Raw genomic sequence first — 20,786 nt, 5'->3', positions numbered from 1 at the left:
TGGAGGCCTGACCCCCCACCCTGCACACACACTAAAAGTGTATACACACACACACACACACATACAATGTAGTGCACACAGACAGAAAAGGTATGCCTTAAAGGAGAACCCAGGGTCGTGTCACATTTCACATAGGGTTGTGGGGCTAACTGGGCAGAGTTTGCACAGTGGCACGAACTTCCACCACAGAGTGAGGCCGTAAGCACAAACATACCCTCCTGCTCTGGCTGTAGCTGGGACACTGTGTGAGCCCTAATACTGAACTCTAAAAGAGATCTAAAAAAGTGCAATGTATGAAAAAAAAGCCATTGTCACCATGAGTACAAGGTTTACACTGTTACATCTGTACTTCTGAGCATTAGACTAAATTATGTGGATTTGCAACATGATGATAGTTCAGAGCAAGCAAATATTTACATTATAAGACCAGCACTCATCAACTCTTTCTTAATGTTTGATGCTGTAAGTGGTGAATTAACATACATGTAGTTCTTAAGTCCATGCGAGTTCAAACACTGATTTGTAAAATCTAATCATATTTTACATTATTATTATTATGATTAGTTGTTTCTTTGTGCTATGATGCATTATACAGTTACTTTCCCTGTAAACCAACAGTTGGCAAACTAAATGTAAATTAGTCCTGTTTGTTGCACTTAGAAATGCATTGAACAAAGTTTTTTTTCTGGTTATTCATCAGCTTATACTTATTGCAAAACTGAGCTTCTCCAATTTAGTGCTTGAATTTGGAGGACTTTAGGAGATTAGGAGGGATTTACCTATTTTGCATGCTAAATTTATTTGCAAGTGCTAATCTTTCCCTGCAGAAACAACGCCAAAAACATGCAAAAGAGCTGAGTGGGCATGAAAGAAAATGCTATTCAGTCACAGGGACTCAGAGGGAGGAAAACTGAAATACAGAATTTGCTATGTTACTCTTATCAACATATTAATTTCCTTAATCTCAATCTGTGGCTGAGACTGAAAGTGACTCAGTCATTTAGATCACATTCTTAATAGTGCACAATAGAAAGAGTTCACGCAAGGCAGATCCTGAGCCTCCTCATATATTTCTGATTTTAGCGAGCACCAATCCATAAAATTCAATAGTCCCCCAAAATAAAACTCTGATTCAGTCTTCCTTAAGCTGGGCAGTTGTTGCTTTCACTCATAGCTTTCTATATCAGCATGTTTCATAAACAAACTCACACAGCATGGTGCTGCCAAAGAGAGGGGGAAGAGGAGGAGGTCCCTATGGAAAGTGACACAGGGGCTCCTAACGCCCCCAGCTCTCTGTTGCTATTTATCTCAATCAGTGGGGTGTAAGAACAGTACAGGAGTGACAAGAGTGACTTCAGAGCACGGACTTGGCATTCCTTGCCCCAATTCCCTGGTGGCAGAGACAGGGATGAGGAAGGGAGGAGTGCAACGGGATCAGAGCGCATGTCGGGAGCCAACCCAATTAGAGAAGTATTCCTGGCGCGGTTGTGGAGAGAGTAGAGTCCAGTTAGGCATGGACGCAGAAGGACAGAAATAGCTCAGCGAAGAGTCATGGTGGGCATACCTCTGCTCTCTCTCCTATCTTCCGTTTAATGTAGACAGACATGCAGTGCTCTCACACCTATATTTAGAGTCATATACAGTAGAATTCACTGCTTAGAGTGGATATCAGTAACTCGGGTTAGTTTACAATATGGGTGGCGCTTCCTTTGCAATGAACATCGTTGTGTGTTTTTCTTGATACATATATAAAACATTGCTTATAAGTTTTTTTTTTCTTTTGCATGTTTAATCCTAAGGGCAGTAAATTGTTACAGATGTTTATGTAAATTATGAATTCATCCTCAAAGTTCTTCTCTGTATCATCCAAAACGTAAGACTCGTAAAGTTAGGAGACTCAGAAAAGACAGATCTTTGAAAGAACTGCTAGATCTGAAGCAGCAGAGGTCAAGATATTCTGACTTTTAGACCCTGATGTGGATCAAGCTCCCAAACGTCTGAATTTTTCACACCCCATAATGCAACTCAGTAGTGTCTTTTGTTGTCAGCCTCGCTGACTGGAAAACACCCATTTCTTCCAAATTCCACCACCCCTGTTTGTAACGCAGGCTTCCTGTTATAAATTTGTAGTATCCAAGGTAGGTCCATGTAAATCTTCATCTTAGAAAACAACTTTATTTGACAGAGGACAGGTTATTTCATTTTTCCCTGTAATGATTTTATAACTCAGAGAGAAACTTAGTCTAAATAAAAACTGTTATCATAGTTACATACATACTGTAACCCCCATTTCGGAGAGTATTATGCTACATCATCTGGAGACGTGCATTGATTCTCCTTAAGATAAAGGTTTTTGTTTATAATTTTAAAATAAAAGTTAAATCACATTTTAAAGAGTACAAAAATATATACTGCAGTTATTGTTGTTTTATCACCTGCAGCATAATATTTGATCATGATGATTTTATTTCAGTATTCGTTAAAATACAGTGTAGAGCAGTGGTATATTACATTAAGTGACAGACAAATATGTCTTGAAATTCACTGTTATTTTTATCTGACACACTTGCAATGTTTTTATTTCAGTATCAACATTAATTGCCCCAGTAATTTTGCTTGTTTTACAGATACTCTGTCCAGGGGACTGTTCACTTTCTCTTAACTTGAGCAGCATCTCCTAAAGCCTGTTAGGTTCTTCTGCTTTACAGTCAGATCATAAATTCTTGTTACATGTGTAGATTATTGGAACAGTTTTAATGCTGTTCATCTCACATATTCTGTCTCCACAGGCCACAGTTGTCATGTTGCAATTATCAGGTCCTGGCTTAGCGTTTACTCTATGCATCGCACACCAACATCTTTACAAAGAAATCCATGTCAACAAGGCAAAAAAAAACCCAAAATAATCACAGAAAATGATGATACTGATTGTAATTTAATTAGAATGCAGTCTGTTATGACTATTTTTTTTTTTTAATCTGCTTTCATCTTTTGCCAGATGGATGGTGATACGACCACAGCGCTTTCCATTGCTGGTAAAGAAGGGGCTGATGAGAATGTTCAGTATGCTGCCCCACACCGTCTGGACTCAGTGCATGTTGATGAGAGGGAGCTGCACACAGGGCATGATCAGCCTGGAGAGATACAGGGAAATGGACAACACATGAACTCATCTCATCAATAAAAAATAGAAATTTTTCTAGACTCCTAAAAAAAATGGGGAGAAACTGTATTAGAGAAAAAGACAGTTAGAGTTATCATTTTGAATTCAGCTATCTATTAAATGGTCCTTATTTAGCAGAAAAAAAAATGTTTAGTTGTTCATCCTTGCCTGTAACTCCACATCAGCTCAGTGTAATAACAGTCCTACCAGATGTGAAGGAAGCTGAGCAAAGCAAAGAGGAGCCCTGCTGCCAGTGAGACCGGTTCTGCCAGCAGGAGGGAGATGAATCAGTAGCACTAGTCTGGACGCTTCAAACAGGGCGTGACTCCACAGCCACACTTTATCAAAGCTCCGCACTGAGGGAGGCTCTGCAATCACATCCTCAAACATGACCTCAAGACACACACAGAGACGCTGTGATTTCTGGGGACGGTTTTTCCTAAGTGTGTTAAATATAACTGAGATCTTGGGGCTTGAAAATGTAGGCGTGGAAGTTCTGTATCACAAAATCTTGACATTCAGAATGAGAGTGAGGGACGACATGAAAGTACTGCACTGAGGAGATTTTGATCACACTTAATGTTATTTAATTTCATTGTTTGATATGCTATTTACTATAGGACCTTATGGAAATTAACAAAACTGGCACTGTGTATATAATTATGTCCACTTGAGGTCAGTATTGTGCAACACATTAATATTTCACTAACACTGCCACATCTAGTTTCCAGTCTTGTTTTAACTGAGATGCTTTTACAGATTAAGTTTTATTTGCTAACTTTAAATTTTATTTATCCTCATCATGATAAATCATCTTGAAAAAATCAGTGCATGGGTGTAACTGCCGATCTCTTCAGTTCATATGGTTCAACAGACACAGGAGGTGCGGTATGCAGAGCATGTGCAGCAGATTTGTTTATTTTACTGATCTGTCAAGTTCTTTGTGTCTCCAGACGGAAATGATATATTACACCTCAGCTTGTGGCCTGTGCTGTGTGATCTCTGTTAAGGTTTATGTGTGTTTTATGGTGGTTAAATCCTGGTGACAGGTCACATTAGTTACCTTAAGACTCTTGTTGACTCTTTTGGGATCCCTGTCATGAATCAGTGGCCTCATGTCACTGGCTGGAATCCACGTCTTCAGACTATACATTCACTTCCATAAGTTCCCCTGCTGGTCTCCTATCTTTTCATCTCTGGTCATCCATTTCCACTAGGTTGAGCTGTGCTTCTGCTTGGCTGACTGCTGTGGTCATGTCACTGGAAACATGGGGGATGAGCAGGGTGTAGCTGGAGAATGGCTTTCCACTCTAGCCTCTGCAGGCTTGGCACTGACACCCAGGTGGAACATAGTCGACTGCTGACTGTCTTGCCTCTTGTTGAGGAATGCCTTTATTGGCTTTTACAGGCCTGTCTTTAATAGCATTTTCCATGTGACACACTACAAGGAAAGTCTCATTTACACCTACATCGGAAATGTCCAATGCGCATTGCTAATAATATAAAATCAGCCCCTGCTTCCTCCTTAAAAATTGGAAGAATAACGATGATCAGTGGGAGTATTTTGGCACTGTCATTATTATGCAGTCCACTCATTATGAAGGTAGTGTTGGCAGTGTTGGGTCCATTAAAAACCTCTCAAAGCTTCAACAGCCTCTTGCCAAGAGCTGTCCTCCTAATTGTTCATACCAGCTGAAACTTTACTCCTTCACAGACCCAGTCTCTGCCCTGAAAAAAGGCAGGCTACTCACTGTTTTGTTTACTCTGTTGTGTTACTGTCAACTGTGGCACTACTCACAATGCCTGTGTGTGATATGTGCACACTTTCAGGCCATTATCTCCTGCAGTTTAGGGTTTTACAGTTTTTATAACCTTACAATCTCGAGCAAAACTCAACCTAAATAAAACTCAGGCTTTCGTGCATTCATTTCACACGAACAACTCAATATACGACGAGTACCTCTCAGTATACACCTAGTGCAAGTAAGCATAAATGTTACGGCTTGTTAATACAGCCTTGTACTCATGGCTTCGGTGCCCTATGGTAAAAATGAGTTTGACTCTGTTGATCCCCCCTTCCTCCCACTCTCTATACATTTTGCTCTGTATGTACACTGTAGACTTCAAGTCCAATATCCCCTCTCCTTTTAGCTCTGCTAAAAAGCCAGATATTTCCTCAGGGACATGTCTGGCTTTTTAGCTGCGGAATGCTCCACTGTGTTCACCACTTAGTTGCTAACTTCATCTGCTGTGTGGTGCTGAGCAGGTAGTGTACAGTGGATTTTTAAAAGTACTGGCAGCTGCTGCTGGAAATGGTGCTGGAAAGAGCAGTGAGAGGGAAGGTAAGGTTGCTGACCAAAAAAAACAAAACAAAAAACTAAACAATAAGATGAAAGACATTAAAGTGAAGAGGAACTGCTCTCTGTGAGTTCATCACTGCAAGCTACCCCTTTGACATGAGAGTAGTCATGTGATTTACTGTTAATACAAGAACATTAACAATAACATTTTTACGATTTGCTATAATTCGGGTCTTTTAATTGCAGTTAGTCATATTACAACAAATCAAATGACAACAAGTGAATGTGGGACCTTCAGGGGGTCTCTGGGCATTTACCTGCCTTATCCAACCTTTTATCTTTTTTGGTGCATAAAATCCACTTTCTGTTACATGTGAGCACGGTCTTTATGGATATTGAATATGGGGTCCAGTTTTCCCCCCAATTATTTTCTGTGTGAGCATGAGGAATTTGTTGCATTACATTACTTTCTTTCTCCAGGTTTTATAAATTTTACTGCCAAATGCTTTCATCACTTTCATCACTCATTCACAAAGCAGCCACACAATCACAAAGCAAATGTTCTGCCCTCATTTGTCAATAACATCTGCTTTACCTTCTTAGCAAATCAGCTGCTGAACCTTCGCATGTTCCTGCTTAGACGGAGTTAGTAAAATGCATCTGTCCACACACTGGCATTTTTCATGCATCTGTTTTTCGCTCTCACTGTGTGTTTACACTGTTCCCGAGGCCAAAGCTGGCCATTAAACATTCCACAGATATACAGCAGTCAGACTCCAATATCTTATGAACCTTGAGACGTCATTCACATTTTGAAAATAACATCACCAGACACTTAGCAGATAACATGTATCTCACTGTTTGTTGAAAATTCCTAGAATCCTTCTTGTCAGAGAATGTTCAAACACAAAGGAGGGAGGGGAATTCACTGGTATATAGCGCACTCTGTTGGCCTTGGTTTGTGTACTTTTTTTTTCTTAAATAAATCCTCATCATTTGTCCCTGATGGTTAAATCAGCTGCAGTTTCCACTCACATGTGCCCAAATATCTCATTTTCTCCCAGTGTTTGCAGTAAAACCAAAGAACTTGAGTTCCCAGTTGCAGGAACAATATATCAGGGGTCGTGGAGCGGTGGCATGGTCTGATTAGCTGATGATTAGTGGTGTGTGTGGAAACCATGGTGATGAAGAGCCCCACAGATTGTCTTGTGATTGTGTCTGAGGCCTGTAGATCCTCTTCTGAACAGGAGCTAATTTACTTACTTCTGCTGGTTTGTATGACTTGGCCGATTTTGACGCCTTACTATACTATGACCATTTTTATGACATTTTGAGGCCATTCTAAAAAATGACTTTTTTTGGCCGATTTTTACACCTTACTGTACTATGACCATTTTTATGACATTTTGAGGCCGTTCTAAAAATTGACTTTTTTTGGCCGATTTTGATGCCTTACTATACTATGACCATTTTTATGACATTTTGAGGCCGTTCTAAAAAATGACTTTTTTTGGCCGATTTTGACGGCTTACTGTACTATGACCATTTTTATGACATTTTGAGGCAAAAAAAATGTGATTTTTTTTGGCCGATTTTGACGCCTTACTGTACTATGACCATTTTTATGACATTTTGAAGCTAAAAAAAAATTTCACTTTTTTTGGCCGATTTTGACGACTTACTATACTATGACCATTTTTATGACATTTTGAAGCTAAAAAAAATTTGACATTTTTTGGCCGATTTTGATGCCTTACTATACTATGACCATTTTGTATGACATTTTGAGGCCGCTCTAAGAAATGACTTTTTTTGGCCGATTTTGACGCCTTACTATACTATGACCATTTTTATGACATTTTGAGGCCGCTCTAAGAAATGACTTTTTTTGGCCGATTTTGACGCCTTACTATACTATGACCATTTTTATGACATTTTGAGGATAAAAAAAATTTGACATTTTTTGGCCGATTTTGATGCCTTACTAAACTATGACGATTTTTATGACATTTTGAGGTCAAAGAAAATGTGACTTTTATTGGCCGAAAAAAACGCCTTACTATACTATGACGTTTTTTATGACATTTTGAGGTCAAAAAAAATTTTTAAATTTTTTTGGCCGATTTTGACGCCTTACTGTACTATGACCATTTTTATGACATTTTGAGGCCATTCTAAAAAATTACTTTTTTTGGCCGATTTTGACGGCTTACTGTACTATGACCATTTTTATGACATTTTGAGGCCGTTCTAAAAATTGACTTTTTTTGGCCGATTTTGACGCCTTACTATACTATGACCATTTTTATGACATTTTGAGGCCGTTCTAAAAAATGACTTTTTTTGGCCGATTTTGACGGCTTACTATACTATAACCATTTTTATGACATTTTGAGGCTAAAAAAAATGTGACTTTTTTTGGCCGATTTTGACGCCTTACTGTACTATGACCATTTTTATGACATTTTGAGGCAAAAAAAATTTTGACTGTTTTTGGCCGATTTTGACGCCTTACTGTACTATAACCATTTTTATGACATTTTGAGGCAAAAAAATTTTTGACTTTTTTTGGCCGATTTTGACGCCTTACTGTACTATAACCATTTTTATGACATTTTGAAGCTAAAAAAAATTTGACATTTTTTGGCCGATTTTGACGCCTTACTTTACTATGACGATTTTTATGACATTTTGAAGCTAAAAAAAAATTTGACTTTTCTTGGCCGATTTTGACGCTTTACTGTACTATGACCATTTTTATGACATTTTGAGGCTAAAAAAAATTTGACTTTTTTTGGCCGATTTTGACGCCTTACTATACTATGACCATTTTGTATGACATTTTGAGGCCGTTCTAAAAAATAAATTTTTTTGGCCGATTTTGACGCCTTACTATACTATGACCATTTTGTATGACATTTTGAGGCCGTTCTAAAAAATAAATTTTTTTGGCCGATTTTGACGCCTTACTGTACTATGACCATTTTTATGACATTTTGAGGCCGTTTAAAAAAATGACTTTGTTGCCGATTTTGACGCCTTACTAAACTATGACGATTTTTATGACATTTTGAGGCCGCTCTAAAAAACTGACTTTTTTTGGCTGATTTTGACGCCTTACTATACTATGACGTTTTTTATGACATTTTGAGGTCAAAAAACATTTTGACTTTTTTTGGCAGAAAAAAACGCCTTACTATACTATGACGTTTTTATGACATTTTGAGGTCAAAAAAAATTTTGACTTTTTTTGGCCGAAAAAAACGCCTTACTATACTGACGTTTTTTATGACATTTTGAGGTCAAAAAAAATTTTGACTTTTTTTGGCGGATTTTGACGCCTTACTATACAATGACGTTTTTTATGACATTTTGAGGTCAAAAAAAATTTTGACTTTTTTTGGCCGAAAAAAACGCCTTACTATACTATGACGTTTTTTATGACATTTTGAGGTCAAAAAAATTTTTGACTTTTTTTGGCCGAAAAGAACGCCTTACTATACTATGACGTTTTTTATGACATTTTGAGGTCAAAAAAATTTTTGACTTTTTTTGCCCGAAAAAGACGCCATACTATACTATGACATTTTTTTATGACATTTTGAGGTCAAAAAAATTTTGACTTTTTTTGGCCGAAAATAACGCCTTACTATACTATGACGTTTTTTATCACATTTTGAGGTCAAAAAATTTTTTGACTTTTTTTGGACGATTTTGACGCCTTACTATACTATGACGTTTTTTATGACATTTTGAGGTCAAAAAATTTTTTGACTTTTTTTGGCCGAAAAAAACGCCTTACTATACTATGACGTTTTTTATGACATTTTGAGGTCAAAAAAAATTTTGACTTTTTTTGACGGATTTTGACGCCTTACTATACTATGACGTTTTTTACGACATTTTGAGGTCAAAAAAAATTTGACTTTTTTTGACCGATTTTGACGCCTTACTATACTATGACGTTTTTTACGACATTTTGAGGTCAAAAAAAATTTTGACTTTTTTTGCCCAAAAAAGACGCCATACTATACTATGACGTTTTTTATGACATTTTGAGGTCAAAAAAAATTTTGACTTTTTTTGCCCCAAAAAAACGCCTTACTATACTATGACGTTTTTTATGAAATTTTGAGGTCAAAAAAAATTTTGACTTTTTTTGGCCGATTTTGACACCTTACTATACTATGACGTTTTTTATGACATTTTGAGGTCAAAAAAATTTTTGACTTTTTTTGGCCGAAAAGAACGCCTTACTATACTATGACGTTTTTTATGACATTTTGAGGTCAAAAAAAATTTTGACTTTTTTTGGCCGATTTTGACGCCTTACTATACAATGACGTTTTTTATGACATTTTGAGGTCAAAAAAAATTTTGACTTTTTTTGGCCGAAAAAAACGCTTTACTATACTATGACATTTTTTATGACATTTTGAGGTCAAAAAAATTTTTGACTTTTTTTGACCGATTTTGACGCCTTACTATACTATGACGTTTTTTACGACATTTTGAGGTCAAAAAAAATTTTGACTTTTTTTGCCCGAAAAAGACGCCATACTATACTATGACGTTTTTTTATGACATTTTGAGGTCAAAAAAAATTTTGACTTTTTTTGCCCCAAAAAAACGCCTTACTATACTATGACGTTTTTTATGACATTTTGAGGTCAAAAAAAATTTTGACTTTTTTTGGCCGATTTTGACGCCTTACTATACTATGACGTTTTTTATGACATTTTGAGGTCAAAAAAAATTTTGACTTTTTTTGGCCGAAAAAAACGCCTTACTATACTATGACATTTTTTCTATGACATTTTGAGGTCAAAAAAAATTTTGACTTTTTTTGCCCCCAAAAAACGCCTTACTATACTATGACGTTTTTTATGACATTTTGAGGTCAAAAAAATTTTTGACTTTTTTTGGCCGATTTTGACGCCTTACTATACTATGACGTTTTTTATGACATTTTGAAGTCAAAAAAAAATTTGACTTTTTTTGGCCGAAAAAAACGCCTTACTATACTATGACGTTTTTTATGACATTTTGAGGTCAAAAAAATTTTTGACTTTTTTGGCCGATTTTGACGCCTTACTATACTATGACGTTTTTTATGACATTTTGAGGTCAAAAAAAATTTTGACTTTTTTTGGCCGATTTTGACGCCTTACTATACTATGACGTTTTTTATGACATTTTGAGGTCAAAAAAAATTTTGACTTTTTTTGGCCGAAAAAAACGCCTTACTATACTGACGTTTTTTATGACATTTTGAGGTCAAAAAAAATTTTGACTTTTTTTGCCCCAAAAAAACGCCTTACTATACTATGACGTTTTTTATAACATTTTGAGGTAAAAAAAAATTTGACTTTTTTTGGCCGATTTTGACGCCTTACTATACTATGACGTTTTTTATGACATTTGGAGGTCAAAAAAATTTTTTTGACTTTTTTTGGCCGAAAAAAACGCCTTACTATAGTATGACGTTTTTTATGACATTTTGAGGTCAAAAGAAATTTTGACTTTTTTTGGCCGATTTTGATGCCTTACTATACAATGACGTTTTTTATGACATTTTGAGGTCAAAAAAAAATTTGACTTTTTTTGACCGATTTTGACGCCTTACTATACTATGACGTTTTTTATGACATTTTGAGGTCAAAAAAAATTTTGACTTTTTTTGGCCGATTTTGACGCCTTACTATACTATGACGTTTTTTATGACATTTTGAGGTCAAAAAAATTTTGACTTTTTTTGCCCCAAAAAAACGCCTTACTATACTATGACGTTTTTTATGACATTTTGAGGTCAAAAAATTTTTTGACTTTTTTTGGCTGATTTTGACGCCTTACTATACTATGACGTTTTTTATGACATTTTGAGGTCAAAAAAAATTTTGACTTTTTTTGACGGATTTTGACGCCTTACTATACTATGACGTTTTTTACAACATTTTGAGGTCAAAAAAAATTTTGACTTTTTTTGGCCGATTTTGACGCCTTACTATACTATGACGTTTTTTATGACATTTTGAGGTCAAAAAATTTTTTGACTTTTTTTGCCCCAAAAAAACGCCTTACTATACTGTGATGTTTTTTATGACATTTTGAGGTCAAAAAAAATTTTGACTTTTTTTGGCCGAAAAAAACGCCTTACTACACTATGACGTTTTTTAAGACATTTTGAGGTCAAAAAAAATTTTGACTTTTTTTGACGGATTTTGACGCCTTACTATACTATGACGTTTTTTACGACATTTTGAGGTCAAAAAAAAATTTGACTTTTTTTGACCGATTTTGACGCCTTACTATACTATGACGTTTTTTATGACATTTTGAGGTCAAAAAAAATTTTGACTTTTTTTGGCCGATTTTGACGCCTTACTATACTATGACGTTTTTTATGACATTTTGAGGTCAAAAAAATTTTGACTTTTTTTGCCCCAAAAAAACGCCTTACTATACTATGACGTTTTTTATGACATTTTGAGGTCAAAAAATTTTTTGACTTTTTTTGGCTGATTTTGACGCCTTACTATACTATGACGTTTTTTATGACATTTTGAGGTCAAAAAAAATTTTGACTTTTTTTGACGGATTTTGACGCCTTACTATACTATGACGTTTTTTACAACATTTTGAGGTCAAAAAAAATTTTGACTTTTTTTGGCCGATTTTGACGCCTTACTATACTATGACGTTTTTTATGACATTTTGAGGTCAAAAAATTTTTTGACTTTTTTTGGCCGAAAAAAACGCCTTACTATACTATGACGTTTTTTATGACATTTTGAGGTCAAAAAAAATTTTGACTTTTTTTGGCCGAAAAAAACGCCTTACTATACTGACGTTTTTTATGACATTTTGAGGTCAAAAAATTTTTTGACTTTTTTTGGCCGAAAAAAACGCCTTACTATACTATGACGTTTTTTATGACATTTTGAGGTCAAAAAAAATTTTGACTTTTTTTGACGGATTTTGACGCCTTACTATACTATGACGTTTTTTACGACATTTTGAGGTCAAAAAAAATTGACTTTTTTTGCCCAAAAAAGACGCCATACTATACTATGACGTTTTTTATGACATTTTGAGGTCAAAAAAAATTTTGACTTTTTTTGCCCCAAAAAAACGCCTTACTATACTATGACGTTTTTTATGAAATTTTGAGGTCAAAAAAAATTTTGACTTTTTTTGGCCGATTTTGACACCTTACTATACTATGACGTTTTTTATGACATTTTGAGGTCAAAAAAATTTTTGACTTTTTTTGGCCGAAAAGAACGCCTTACTATACTATGACGTTTTTTATGACATTTTGAGGTCAAAAAAAATTTTGACTTTTTTTGGCCGATTTTGACGCCTTACTATACAATGACGTTTTTTATGACATTTTGAGGTCAAAAAAAATTTTGACTTTTTTTGGCCGAAAAAAACGCTTTACTATACTATGACATTTTTTATGACATTTTGAGGTCAAAAAAATTTTTGACTTTTTTTGACCGATTTTGACGCCTTACTATACTATGACGTTTTTTACGACATTTTGAGGTCAAAAAAAATTTTGACTTTTTTTGCCCGAAAAAGACGCCATACTATACTATGACGTTTTTTTATGACATTTTGAGGTCAAAAAAAATTTTGACTTTTTTTGCCTCAAAAAAACGCCTTACTATACTATGACGTTTTTTATGACATTTTGAGGTCAAAAAAAATTTTGACTTTTTTTGGCCGATTTTGACGCCTTACTATACTATGACGTTTTTTATGACATTTTGAGGTCAAAAAAAATTTTGACTTTTTTTGGCCGAAAAAAACGCCTTACTATACTATGACATTTTTTCTATGACATTTTGAGGTCAAAAAAAATTTTGACTTTTTTTGCCCCCAAAAAACGCCTTACTATACTATGACGTTTTTTATGACATTTTGAGGTCAAAAAAATTTTTGACTTTTTTTGGCCGATTTTGACGCCTTACTATACTATGACGTTTTTTATGACATTTTGAAGTCAAAAAAAAATTTGACTTTTTTTGGCCGAAAAAAACGCCTTACTATACTATGACGTTTTTTATGACATTTTGAGGTCAAAAAAATTTTTGACTTTTTTGGCCGATTTTGACGCCTTACTATACTATGACGTTTTTTATGACATTTTGAGGTCAAAAAAAATTTTGACTTTTTTTGGCCGATTTTGACGCCTTACTATACTATGACGTTTTTTATGACATTTTGAGGTCAAAAAAAATTTTGACTTTTTTTGGCCGAAAAAAACGCCTTACTATACTGACGTTTTTTATGACATTTTGAGGTCAAAAAAAATTTTGACTTTTTTTGCCCCAAAAAAACGCCTTACTATACTATGACGTTTTTTATAACATTTTGAGGTAAAAAAAAATTTGACTTTTTTTGGCCGATTTTGACGCCTTACTATACTATGACGTTTTTTATGACATTTGGAGGTCAAAAAAATTTTTTTGACTTTTTTTGGCCGAAAAAAACGCCTTACTATAGTATGACGTTTTTTATGACATTTTGAGGTCAAAAGAAATTTTGACTTTTTTTGGCCGATTTTGATGCCTTACTATACAATGACGTTTTTTATGACATTTTGAGGTCAAAAAAAAATTTGACTTTTTTTGACCGATTTTGACGCCTTACTATACTATGACGTTTTTTATGACATTTTGAGGTCAAAAAAAATTTTGACTTTTTTTGGCCGATTTTGACGCCTTACTATACTATGACGTTTTTTATGACATTTTGAGGTCAAAAAAATTTTGACTTTTTTTGCCCCAAAAAAACGCCTTACTATACTATGACGTTTTTTATGACATTTTGAGGTCAAAAAATTTTTTGACTTTTTTTGGCTGATTTTGACGCCTTACTATACTATGACGTTTTTTATGACATTTTGAGGTCAAAAAAATTTTTGACTTTTTTTGACGGATTTTGACGCCTTACTATACTATGACGTTTTTTACAACATTTTGAGGTCAAAAAAAATTTTGACTTTTTTTGGCCGATTTTGACGCCTTACTATACTATGACGTTTTTTATGACATTTTGAGGTCAAAAAATTTTTTGACTTTTTTTGCCCCAAAAAAACGCCTTACTATACTGTGATGTTTTTTATGACATTTTGAGGTCAAAAAAAATTTTGACTTTTTTTGGCCGAAAAAAACGCCTTATTACACTATGACGTTTTTTAAGACATTTTGAGGTCAAAAAAAATTTTGACTTTTTTTGACGGATTTTGACGCCTTACTATACTATGACGTTTTTTACGACATTTTGAGGTCAAAAAAAAATTTGACTTTTTTTGACCGATTTTGACGCCTTACTATACTATGACGTTTTTTATGACATTTTGAGGTCAAAAAAAATTTTGACTTTTTTTGGCCGATTTTGACGCCTTACTATACTATGACGTTTTTTATGACATTTTGAGGTCAAAAAAATTTTGACTTTTTTTGCCCCAAAAAAACGCCTTACTATACTATGACGTTTTTTATGACATTTTGAGGTCAAAAAATTTTTTGACTTTTTTTGGCTGATTTTGACGCCTTACTATACTATGACGTTTTTTATGACATTTTGAGGTCAAAAAAAATTTTGACTTTTTTTGACGGATTTTGACGCCTTACTATACTATGACGTTTTTTACAACATTTTGAGGTCAAAAAAAATTTTGACTTTTTTTGGCCGATTTTGACGCCTTACTATACTATGACGTTTTTTATGACATTTTGAGGTCAAAAAATTTTTTGACTTTTTTTGGCCGAAAAAAACGCCTTACTATACTATGACGTTTTTTATGACATTTTGAGGTCAAAAAAAATTTTGACTTTTTTTGGCCGAAAAAAACGCCTTACTATACTGACGTTTTTTATGACATTTTGAGGTCAAAAAATTTTTTGACTTTTTTTGGCCGAAAAAAACGCCTTACTATACTATGACGTTTTTTATGACATTTTGAGGTCAAAAAAAATTTTGACTTTTTTTGACGGATTTTGACGCCTTACTATACTATGACGTTTTTTACGACATTTTGAGGTCAAAAAAAATTTGACTTTTTTTGACCGATTTTGACGCCTTACTATACTATGACGTTTTTTACGACATTTTGAGGTCAAAAAAAATTTTGACTTTTTTTGCCCAAAAAAGACGCCATACTATACTATGACGTTTTTTATGACATTTTGAGGTCAAAAAAAATTTTGACTTTTTTTGCCCCAAAAAAACGCCTTACTATACTATGACGTTTTTTATGACATTTTGAGGTCAAAAAAAATTTTGACTTTTTTTGGCCGATTTTGACACCTTACTATACTATGACGTTTTTTATGACATTTTGAGGTCAAAAAAATTTTGGACTTTTTTTGCCCGAAAAAAACGCCTTACTATACTATGACGTTTTTTACAACATTTTGAGGTCAAAAAAAATTTTGACTTTTTTTGGCCGATTTTGACGCCTTACTATACTATGACGTTTTTTATGACATTTTGAGGTCAAAAAAAATTTTGACTTTTTTTGGCCGATTTTGACGCCTTACTATACTATGACGTTTTTTATAACATTTTGAGGTAAAAAAAAATTTGACTTTTTTTGGCCGATTTTGACGCCTTACTATACTATGACGTTTTTTATGACATTTGGAGGTCAAAAAAATTTTGACTTTTTTTGGCCGATTTTGACGCCTTACTATACTATGACGTTTTTTATGACATTTTGAAGTCAAAAAAAATTTTGACTTTTTTTGCCCGAAAAAAACGCCTTACTATACTATGACGTTTTTTATGACATTTTGAGGTCAAAAAAAATTTTGACTTTTTTTGCCCCAAAAAAACGCCTTACTATACTATGACATTTTTTCTATGACATTTTGAGGTCAAAAAAAATTTTGACTTTTTTTGCCCCCAAAAAACGCCTTACTATACTATGACGTTTTTTATGACATTTTGAGGTCAAAAAAAATTTGACTTTTTTTGGCCGAAAAAAACGCCTTACTATACTATGACGTTTTTTATGACATTTTGAGGTCAAAAAAAATTTTGACTTTTTTTGGCCGATTTTGACGCCTTACTATACTATGACGTTTTTTACGACATTTTGAGGTCAAAAAAAATTTTGACTTTTTTTGGCCGATTTTGACGCCTTACTATACTATGACGTTTTTTACGACATTTTGAGGTCAAAAAAAATTTTGACTTTTTTTGGCCGATTTTGACGCCTTACTATACTATGACGTTTTTTATGACATTTTGAGGTCAAAAAAAATTTTGACTTTTTTTGGCCGAAAAAAACGCCTTACTATACTGACGTTTTTTATGACATTTTGAGGTCAAAAAAAATTTTGACTTTTTTTGCCCCAAAAAAACGCCTTACTATACTATGACGTTTTTTATGACATTTTGAGGTCAAAAAATTTTTTGACTTTTTTTGCCCGAAAAAAACGCCTTACTATACTATGACGTTTTTTATGACATTTTGAGGTCAAAAAAAATTTGGACTTTTTTTGCCCGAAAAAAACGCCTTACTATACTATGACGTTTTTTATGACATTTTGAGGTCAAAAAAATTTTTGACTTTTTTTGGCCGAAAAAAACGCCTTACTATACTATGACGTTTTTTATGACATTTTGAGGTCAAAAAAATGTTTGACTTTTTTTGGCCGAAAAAAAAACGCCTTACTATACTATGACGTTTTTTATGACATTTTGAGGTCAAAAAATTTTTTGACTTTTTTTGCCCCATAAAAACGCCTTACTATACTATGACGTTTTTATGACATTTTGAGGTCAAAAAAATTTTGACTTTTTTTGCCCCAAAAAAACGCCTTACTATACTATGACGTTTTTTATGACATTTTGAGGTCAAAAAATTTTTTGACTTTTTTTGGCTGATTTTGACGCCTTACTATACTATGACGTTTTTTATGACATTTTGAGGTCAAAAAAAATTTTGACTTTTTTTGACGGATTTTGACGCCTTACTATACTATGACGTTTTTTACAACATTTTGAGGTCAAAAAAAATTTTGACTTTTTTTGGCCGATTTTGACGCCTTACTATACTATGACGTTTTTTATGACATTTTGAGGTCAAAAATTTTTTTGACTTTTTTTGGCCGAAAAAAACACCTTACTATACTGACGTTTTTTATGACATTTTGAGGTCAAAAAAAATTTTGACTTTTTTTGCCCCAAAAAAACGGCTTACTATACTATGACGTTTTTTATGACATTTTGAGGTCAAAAAATTTTTTGACTTTTTTTGCCCGAAAAAAACGCCTTACTATACTATGACGTTTTTTATGACATTTTGAGGTCAAAAAATTTTTTGACTTTTTTTGCCCGAAAAAAACGCCTTACTATACTATGACGTTTTTTATGACATTTTGAGGTCAAAAAAAATTTTGACTTTTTTTGCCCGAAAAAAACGCCTTACTATACTATGACGTTTTTTATGACATTTTGAGGTCAAAAAAAATTTTGACTTTTTTTGGCCGAAAAAAACGCTTTACTATACTATGACGTTTTTTATGACATTTTGAGGTCAAAAAAAATTTTGACTTTTTTTGCCCGAAAAAAACGCCTTACTATACTATGACGTTTTTTATGACATTTTGAGGTCAAAAAAATTTTTGACTTTTTTTGGCCGAAAAAAACGCCTTACTATACTATGACGTTTTTTATGACATTTTGAGGTCAAAAAAATTTTTGACTTTTTTTGACCGATTTTGACGCCTTACTATACTATGACGTTTTTTACGACATTTTGAGGTCAAAAAAATTTTTGACTTTTTTGGCCCAAAAAAGACGCCATACTATACTATGACGTTTTTTATGACATTTTGAGGTCAAAAAAATTTTTGACTTTTTTTGCCCCAAAAAAACGCCTTACTATACTATGACGTTTTTTATGACATTTTGAGGTCAAAAAAAATTTTGACTTTTTTTGGCCGATTTTGACGCCTTACTATACTATGACGTTTTTTATGACATTTTGAGGTCAAAAAAATTTTTGACTTTTTTTGGCCGAAAAGAACGCCTTACTATACTATGACGTTTTTTATGACATTTTGAGGTCAAAAAAAATTTTGACTTTTTTTGGCCGATTTTGACGCCTTACTATACTATGACGTTTTTTATAACATTTTGAGGTAAAAAAAAATTTGACTTTTTTTGGCCGATTTTGACGCCTTACTATACTATGACGTTTTTTATGACATTTGGAGGTCAAAAAAATTTTTTTGACTTTTTTTGGCCGAAAAAAACGCCTTACTATAGTATGACGTTTTTTATGACATTTTGAGGTCAAAAGAAATTTTGACTTTTTTTGGCCGATTTTGACGCCTTACTATACTATGACGTTTTTTACGACATTTTGAGGTCAAAAAAAATTTTGACTTTTTTTGGCCGATTTTGACGCCTTACTATACTATGACGTTTTTTATGACATTTTGAGGTCAAAAAAAATTTTGACTTTTTTTGGCCGAAAAAAACGCCTTACTATACTGACGTTTTTTATGACATTTTGAGGTCAAAAAAAATTTTGACTTTTTTTGCCCCAAAAAAACGCCTTACTATACTATGACGTTTTTTATGACATTTTGAGGTCAAAAAAATTTTTGACTTTTTTTGCCCGAAAAAAACGCCTTACTATACTATGACGTTTTTTATGACATTTTGAGGTCAAAAAAAATTTGGACTTTTTTTGCCCGAAAAAAACGCCTTACTATACTATGACGTTTTTTATGACATTTTGAGGTCAAAAAAATGTTTGACTTTTTTTGGCCGAAAAAAAACGCCTTACTATACTATGACGTTTTTTATGACATTTTGAGGTCAAAAAAATTTTTGACTTTTTTTGCCCCATAAAAACGCCTTACTATACTATGACGTTTTTATGACATTTTGAGGTCAAAAAAATTTTGACTTTTTTTGCCCCCAAAAAACGCCTTACTATACTATGACGTTTTTTATGACATTTTGAGGTCAAAAAATTTTTTGACTTTTTTTGGCTGATTTTGACGCCTTACTATACTATGACGTTTTTTATGACATTTTGAGGTCAAAAAAAATTTTGACTTTTTTTGACGGATTTTGACGCCTTACTATACTATGACGTTTTTTACAACATTTTGAGGTCAAAAAAAATTTTGACTTTTTTTGGCCGATTTTGACGCCTTACTATACTATGACGTTTTTTATGACATTTTGAGGTCAAAAAAAATTTTGACTTTTTTTGGCCGAAAAAAACGCCTTACTATACTGACGTTTTTTATGACATTTTGAGGTCAAAAAAAATTTTGACTTTTTTTGCCCCAAAAAAACGTCTTACTATACTATGACGTTTTTTATGACATTTTGAGGTCAAAAAATTTTTTGACTTTTTTTGGCATGTTTTGACGCCTTACTATACTATGACGTTTTTTATGACATTTGGAGGTCAAAAAAAATTTTGACTTTTTTTGGCCGATTTTGACGCCTTACTATACTATGACGTTTTTTATGACATTTTGAGGTCAAAAAAATTTTGACTTTTTTTGCCCCAAAAAAACGCCTTACTATACTATGACGTTTTTTATGACATTTTGAGGTCAAAAAATTTTTTGACTTTTTTTGGCTGATTTTGACGCCTTACTATACTATGACGTTTTTTATGACATTTTGAGGTCAAAAAAAATTTTGACTTTTTTTGACGGATTTTGACGCCTTACTATACTATGACGTTTTTTACAACATTTTGAGGTCAAAAAAAATTTTGACTTTTTTTGGCCGATTTTGACGCCTTACTATACTATGACGTTTTTTATGACATTTTGAGGTCAAAAAATTTTTTGACTTTTTTTGCCCCAAAAAAACGCCTTACTATACTGTGATGTTTTTTATGACATTTTGAGGTCAAAAAAAATTTTGACTTTTTTTGGCCGAAAAAAACGCCTTACTACACTATGACGTTTTTTAAGACATTTTGAGGTCAAAAAAAATTTTGACTTTTTTTGACGGATTTTGACGCCTTACTATACTATGACGTTTTTTACGACATTTTGAGGTCAAAAAAAAATTTGACTTTTTTTGACCGATTTTGACGCCTTACTATACTATGACGTTTTTTATGACATTTTGAGGTCAAAAAAAATTTTGACTTTTTTTGGCCGATTTTGACGCCTTACTATACTATGACGTTTTTTATGACATTTTGAGGTCAAAAAAATTTTGACTTTTTTTGCCCCAAAAAAACGCCTTACTATACTATGACGTTTTTTATGACATTTTGAGGTCAAAAAATTTTTTGACTTTTTTTGGCTGATTTT

General features: G+C 33.2%; 1 protein-coding gene across 1 annotated transcript; it reads right to left on the bottom strand.

Annotated features, from left to right (window-relative positions):
• Nucleotides 1-2,832: 2,832 nt before the first annotated feature.
• On the bottom strand, nt 2,833-4,316 carry LOC121178964 (caveolin-2-like). Its single transcript, XM_041033487.1, is given in 5 exon segments — nt 2,833-2,858; nt 2,983-3,134; nt 3,371-3,460; nt 3,462-3,556; nt 4,227-4,316. Coding segments are annotated over 5 exon segments (453 nt in total).
• Between the last annotated feature and the right edge of the window lie 16,470 nt (nt 4,317-20,786).

The sequence above is a fragment of the Toxotes jaculatrix genome, chromosome 3 (assembly GCF_017976425.1).
Source record: "Toxotes jaculatrix isolate fToxJac2 chromosome 3, fToxJac2.pri, whole genome shotgun sequence".
NCBI classification, from domain to species: Eukaryota; Metazoa; Chordata; class Actinopteri; family Toxotidae; genus Toxotes; species Toxotes jaculatrix.
The sequence above is the reverse complement of the archived record's forward strand: the minus strand, read 5'-3'. Positions and strand labels throughout refer to the sequence as shown.